The following is a 6,250-nucleotide window of genomic DNA, read 5'->3' on the forward strand; positions in this document are numbered from 1 at the left end:
TTTCAATGCCACCACATACATCCACTTTATTCTTTTTTTTTTTTTTTGGTGAGACAGTCTTGCTCTGTCATCCAGGCTGGAGTGCAGTGGCATGATCTTGGCTCACTGCAACCTCTGCCTCCTGGTTTAAGCTCGTGCCTCAGCCTCTCAAGTAGCTGGCATTACAGGTGTGCACCATCACGCCTGGCTGATTTTTTTTTTTTGTATTTTTAGTACAGATGGGGTTTTGCCATGTTGGCCAGGCTGATCTTGAACTCCTGGCCTCAAGTGATCCACCCACCTCAGCCTCCCAAAGTGCTGGGATTACAGGCGTGAGCCACCTACCTTATACTTTTTGATTACCATGCATCCTGATGTACATGTCTTCGAGTGCCTTAGTTGCTACAGTGGAGCAGCTTCCTAGGAGTGGAATTGCCACTAGGGTTAATGCTGGGTTAATTGCTTTCCAAAAAGAGTGTACCTGTAGTACTCCCACTTGGCATGAACGAGAGTGACTGTTTTCCACACCCTCACCGACACTGGATATTATTTATGTTTTTGCCAGTCTGCTGGTTAAGTGAGCTTCTGAAACACAGATGTGGCAGTCACTCAACAGTGGCTCTTGGTGGCCCTTAGAATAAAATCCATGCATGGTATTGAGGTCAGAAGCAACCAGTGCTTCTGAAGGCACTTGGTCTCCTCAACCTGAGTTCAGCTCTCCTTAGGCTGAGGTGGGAGCAGGCAGAGAGTGGGGGTCATTGCTAGTTGAGGGTCTCCCCAACTCCCCCACTCTTGGTGGTGCTGCAACAGTGGCGCTGCAGAGGGAGCTCTTACTTCCTGGTTGCATTATAATGAGTTCCTATTGTCAGATTTTTCCCCCCACTACTCAATAATACTTTGATGCTCATTGCTCATTAGCTCATCAAGCACATTTATATTGAATGCCTATTATATGCCAGCCAGGCCTTAGCATCTTTATATACATAGCTTTTTCCATATTTTGGATAAGTTTATGCATGACAGGCTCTGGGGTGCTTTGAGTTCAAAGGTGTGATTTGGGGGTAGGTGTATGAGGTAGGGTGGGGTAGGGACACGGTGAGCAGAGCAGCTGTCATTGCCATGCAGCTGATGAGCCAGGAAGGATGTGTACCCCCAAGACAGAGGTTACGTAAGTACTATGCAGACTGCGCTGGGTGATAGATACACTATCCTTCCCGTCTGAGCTTCCAGTATGGGCCAGATTTTCATTCCTCAGCTGGAATGGGGCTTGCATAATTTGTTCAAGGTCAGCCAAGGAAAGGTTGGGTAGGTAGACTGGCAGGCTGTGGAGGGGAACCAGGGACTCCTGTATCCTGGCGTGACTTGCTGGTCCTTCTCAAAGTCTTCAGTGACTGCAGGCAGGTCTGCTCAGCCTGGCCCTACCCATCCCTCTCTTTCCTACCAACCAGTGGGAACGAAGCCCCCAGGCTCTGCCCTGAAGCCATCAGTCAGGCAGAGAGGCCTGTGGTTTTGTCTCCCCCAGGACGCCCTCTGACTTCTGTCTCTCCAGGGCTAGCTGCTTTGCTGATGTCAGACTGCCCTGCTTCTTATGCAGCCTCTAGAGGCTTGGCTTGTGAAGGCCTCTAGGGGGTGGATGCTGCAGAGACAGCTGTGTGTCAGTAGCCAACTGTACAGACTCCGATTTGGAGCAGATCTGGGTGCAAGGAGTGACTGGGAGGGGTGGGGGCCAGGGTTCAGCCTTCAAAGTCAGCGCCCTGGCAGGGTGTTAAGTGAAAGCAGTTTGCCGACTTTTCTTTCCTCCAGTCCTTGCCTTAGAAAACGAATGCAGATTATTTCTGAAATGGGTTCAAGAGCTGTGTAAAAATGGGCATTTTGGGGGTGCTGTTTGTAGCTATAAGAAAGCTGAACTTCTTAGGGAGTGGCCGAACTGGCTCGGGCCTTCCTTAATTCCGTCAGATTAGTGCAGCAGGGGATGGGCTGAAGTGCACAAAAAGCAGGAGGGGGAGCTACCACTAGCTGGCAGTTGGGGGCCTTTAGTGAAGGGGCGAGTCATCCTTTTGCTGTCCTCGGTGGTGTCACTTCAGGCCCAGGAGTGGACCTGACTCCATTCAGCCAGCGGTTTCTGTGCGTCTTCCCTGCCAGGTGCTGTGCTGGGGAGAATGCTTACCTGGGGGTCCAGAACGGGACGGGGGAGATTATGCTTCATTGTCTGTGTTCAAGGAGATGGGGAAGAGAGCATGTCACACAGAAGAGAAAGCCAGCATCCAGCATCCAGTGTGTTTACAGTGAGGTGTTGGATAAGGATATGTTTTAGTGAACCAGCAAGCTCACTTGCGTGCTGCTGGTACCAACTACGTGGTTGTTGTGGGACCCCACAGCCCCAAAAGAGCTTGGCCCCAAAAGTGTTGGAGCTCCCAGAGGCCCCAGGAGGGGTCCGGTCTGCTCTTCTGAGCTCTGCCGTCTGAGTCCCTTGTCTTTGGGTGGTAATCTCCTTAGTGGCCCTGTACTTTAGGCTGATGTTTGCTGTGGGTGGGGTGTTTTTTGACAGGTGGCTGTGCTTGTTGGGTTTTGGGGATTAGCGATGAGAGAAGGCATTTGGGGAACATTAAGTGGATGAGTGTTCTGCCTTTATCCTGAGCGGGGACCAGTCCAGATGTGAAGGCTATGTGTCTGGGAGGCATCTCTTCTGTGGGGTCAGGGGAGAGTCATGGCGAAGGCTCTGGCTCCTAAGGTCCAGGGAGGTCTTAGCTGACCCACAGATATTACCATGGGACTGCTTCTCCTCCTGCCTCCCTAGCCCCAACCCCGAGCTGAGTTTGTAGCCTAGCTGGGAGGGATAGCACTGAAGGAAGGTGCTTGGTTCACTGATGGTTTGTTAACCCTGTCAGGTGGAGAATGTTCTGGCCATTTGCTGTTATGTTCTGTGTCTGCCTGGGGTTACATTGCCTCAGCTTTCAATCCAGAGTTGTTCTCCTAGGAAGGGGTCAGGCAAAGGATATTTCTTTTTTTTTTTTTTTTTTTTTTTTTTGAGGCGGAGTCTGGCTCTGTCGCCCGGACTGGAGTGCAGTGGCCGGATCTCGGCTCACTGCAAGCTCCGCCTCCCGGGTTTACGCCATTCTCCTGCCTCAGCCTCCGGAGTAGCTGGGACTACAGGCGCCCGCCACCTCGCCTGGCTAGTTTTTGTATTTTTAGTAGAGACGGGGTTTCACCGTGTTAGCCAGGATGGTCTCGATCTCCTGACCTCGTGATCCACCCGTCTCGGCCTCCCAAAGTGCTGGGATTACAGGCTTGAGCCACCGCGCCCGGCCTAAGGATATTTCTTGAGGATCTGGTAGATGGTTTCCTGGTCTATCCCAGGGGAATGTACCTACAGGGTTAGTTTGGGAGGGAGGAACAGGTGGGAAGAGGGGAGCCCCCAGACTTGAAAGAGCCAGTGGCGGGCAGTGTAAAATGGTTCTTCCCCCCTCATCGCTCTACCCTGATCCTAATGTGGGCTGACCTGTCCATGGTTCCAGCCTGATCATGTGCAAGAAATAACACAGCAGCGACAAAAATAGGACAGAGTAAACAGCTCGCTGCTCTTCTGTCTCTGCTCTGACACAAAAGTGAGCTGGGATAAAATTAACAAAAGCATCTGGAAAAAGTAAAGTAGGACCTGGACCACAACTTCACAATTTAAAATTGTAGAAGTTTATACTGTTTCTTTTGCAACGTACTCAGTGAGTATGTGGCCTCCTGCAATGCCTTTGAAGTTAAAGCTTTGGCCAAGAATGCAACTTCCATTTGTTATATTGTTCCCCCAGGATCACTTGAACCACTTTTTAGTGGGCTCCCTCCCACTCACCAGGAGCAAGTCATACATGTGTTTACTTGTGTGAGTATATATACATGTAACTTCAGATGGTGTATATGCAGATGCATTTTGATAATTTAGGTATACTGTATTTTAAAACAAATGGAATGGTCCTTCTGGTTGAGACTAATGATTCTGGGAATGGAGAAGGTGCAGGAGATGAGACTTTCTCATGCTTGACCCCCTCTGCTCCTGGGCAGAGCACACAGTGTACAGTCCCAGATGAGGATATTAATCCTGTGTACACGGCATATACAGCATGCCAAAGCAAAGTCTTCCAGGAATGCAGTGTGGTCCTCAGGGCAAAGACTATTTGAGTTACTCTCCTTCCTTGAGCACTGAGGTGCTTAATAAATGTTTGTTGATTGACTTAGTGATATGCAGCAATCCCAAGTAGTCCTTTGATGGTTGGTTTTGAAAATAAAGTTACACTGGAGCTTAAAAAAATGTTTGTTTAAATTATTTGTAGGATGTATTTGGGTTTTTTCCACGTGAAGAGCTGCCAAATTGGTTAGGTTTTACTATATTTTCTATGAGAAATAGGAAGTGGGTTCCCATAAAGTCCAAAAGTTTTGTGAAAAGTTGGACCCATCCTGGCATATAGTAGGTACTCTAAATATTTGTTGAATGAATGAAATCAGAGCCACATGGAAAATGATGTTCCCATGAAAAGCTCTTATTTCTGTTCGGCGCATTTAATGTCCTAGTAGCTGGCATTTTGTAAGAGGATATGTTTTATTGGCAACAGTCCTACAATTCAGTAAAGTCATTGGCTCATGGGAATGTGTCTTTGACAGTTTATTCATTAAGCAAATATTTCCTGACTCCTACTCTGTTCTGGACCTAGGCTCAGTCCTGGGGATGCTGAGGAGGAGAGGTCTAAATTGTTGATCCTCTGTCAACAAAGACTCATTGAGTGTCTCAAGCTCTGGCCACAAAATGAAGTACAAGACAGCAAGGGCTTCTTGGCCCATCTGGGAGGATAAGCTACCTGGAAGTTTTAGTGCTAGGTGATTTTTATTGGTTGCTAATTACATCTAATAATTGTTATTGATGGAAAGCTAATTTCCCTAATTACCAATGCATTTATTCTGGTGATTCTTTTATCGTAGCAGAAGATGGCTGTGCCACCCACGTATGCCGATCTTGGCAAATCTGCCAGGGATGTCTTCACCAAGGGCTATGGTGAGTGTTGCAGAGAGGGGGTGCCTTTCAGCTCCCAGACTGAGTTGGCACGTTTGAGACTTTACCGATAACTGTTTAGGAGACCTGGGTATGTCAGCTGTTCTGAACTTTTACGTGAAAGAAAAAAGAAGCTTTCATTTGTGTGGCAAATGAAGCAGTTTTGGTTGTGCCCCCAGTTGGACAGGCTCCTGCATTGATGCTGTCAAGGGGGTATTCCTGTTTTCTCTTCCAAGTGTGGAGCAGCCCTGTGGAAGCTGCTGCAGTGGAGTGCAGCTTCTATATTTAGCCTGTGCTTAGGCACATGCCCACGAGGCCCGATGACTGTGTCTCTGCCAGCTGTCAGGCATCTTCTTCTCAGACCCTGCTGGGAGTGCAGGTGGGACCCAGGTGGGCCTGTGCCCATTCTGTCTGCTGCTGTTCCATGGCAGCTGAACTCCCCGTACGAGCAGCAGCAGAGACTAGGTGCCCTCAGCCCGTGTGGCAGTAGTGTGCTTCTTCTAAAAAAGCATTTCAAAGCAACCGTGAGGGAGGCAGAGGTGCTGTTCTCTAGATAGTTATTTAACCTTTTAACAGTTGTCTTCTTCTTTCTTTAGGATTTGGCTTAATAAAGCTTGATTTGAAAACAAAATCTGAGAATGGATTGGTAAGTTGTCCAACCCACATGGAACATGAGTATTTATTTATTTTTATTTTATTTTATTTTATTTATTTATTTTTGAGATGGATTTGCGCTGTTGTCACCCAGGCTGGAGTGCAATGGCATGATCTCAGCCCACCGCAACCTCCATCTCCTGGGTTCAAGCGATTCTCCTGCCTCAGCCTGCCGAGTAGCTGGGATTACAGGCGCATGCCACCATGCCCGGCTAATTTTGTATTTTCAGTAGAGACAGGGTTTCTACATGTTGGTCGGTCTGGTCTTGAACTCCCGACTTCAGATGATCCGCCCGCCTTGGCCTCCCAAAGTGCTGGAATTATAGGCATGAGCCACCACACCTGGCTTATTTCTATTTTGAAAAAAGATTTTAGATTCAGGCTGTACATGTCCAGGTTTGTTACATGGATGTATTGTGTAACGGTGAGGTTTGGGCTTCTAGTGTACCCATTACCCAAATAGTGACCATTGTATGGAACATGGGAATTTGTTGTAGATCAACAAATAACTGTCATGACCTGGCCGGCAAAGCCAAAAGAAGGTACTTTTTTTTTTTTTTTTTTTAATTCTGGCAGTTTGTG

The 6,250-nt window shown here is 48.0% G+C and overlaps 1 protein-coding gene across 4 annotated transcripts in view; it reads left to right on the top strand.

The window, feature by feature from the left end:
* The window catches only part of VDAC1 (voltage dependent anion channel 1), a 34,193-nt gene that overhangs the window by 7,651 nt on the left and 20,292 nt on the right, over positions 1–6,250 (top strand). For 2 of the 4 annotated variants that reach the window (XM_026449484.2, XM_026449486.2), the window contains exons 2-3: positions 4,945–5,017; positions 5,611–5,660. In XM_026449484.2, coding sequence (XP_026305269.1) covers positions 4,951–5,017; positions 5,611–5,660 — 117 coding nt within the window. In that variant the 5' untranslated portion in view covers positions 4,945–4,950. The remainder of the gene's footprint in view (positions 1–4,944; positions 5,018–5,610; positions 5,661–6,250) is intronic. The other 2 variants (XM_026449487.2, XM_026449485.2) reach the window with 1 other exon arrangement.

The sequence above is a fragment of the Piliocolobus tephrosceles genome, chromosome 4 (assembly GCF_002776525.5).
Source record: "Piliocolobus tephrosceles isolate RC106 chromosome 4, ASM277652v3, whole genome shotgun sequence".
In the NCBI taxonomy this organism is placed as follows: domain Eukaryota; kingdom Metazoa; phylum Chordata; class Mammalia; order Primates; family Cercopithecidae; genus Piliocolobus; species Piliocolobus tephrosceles.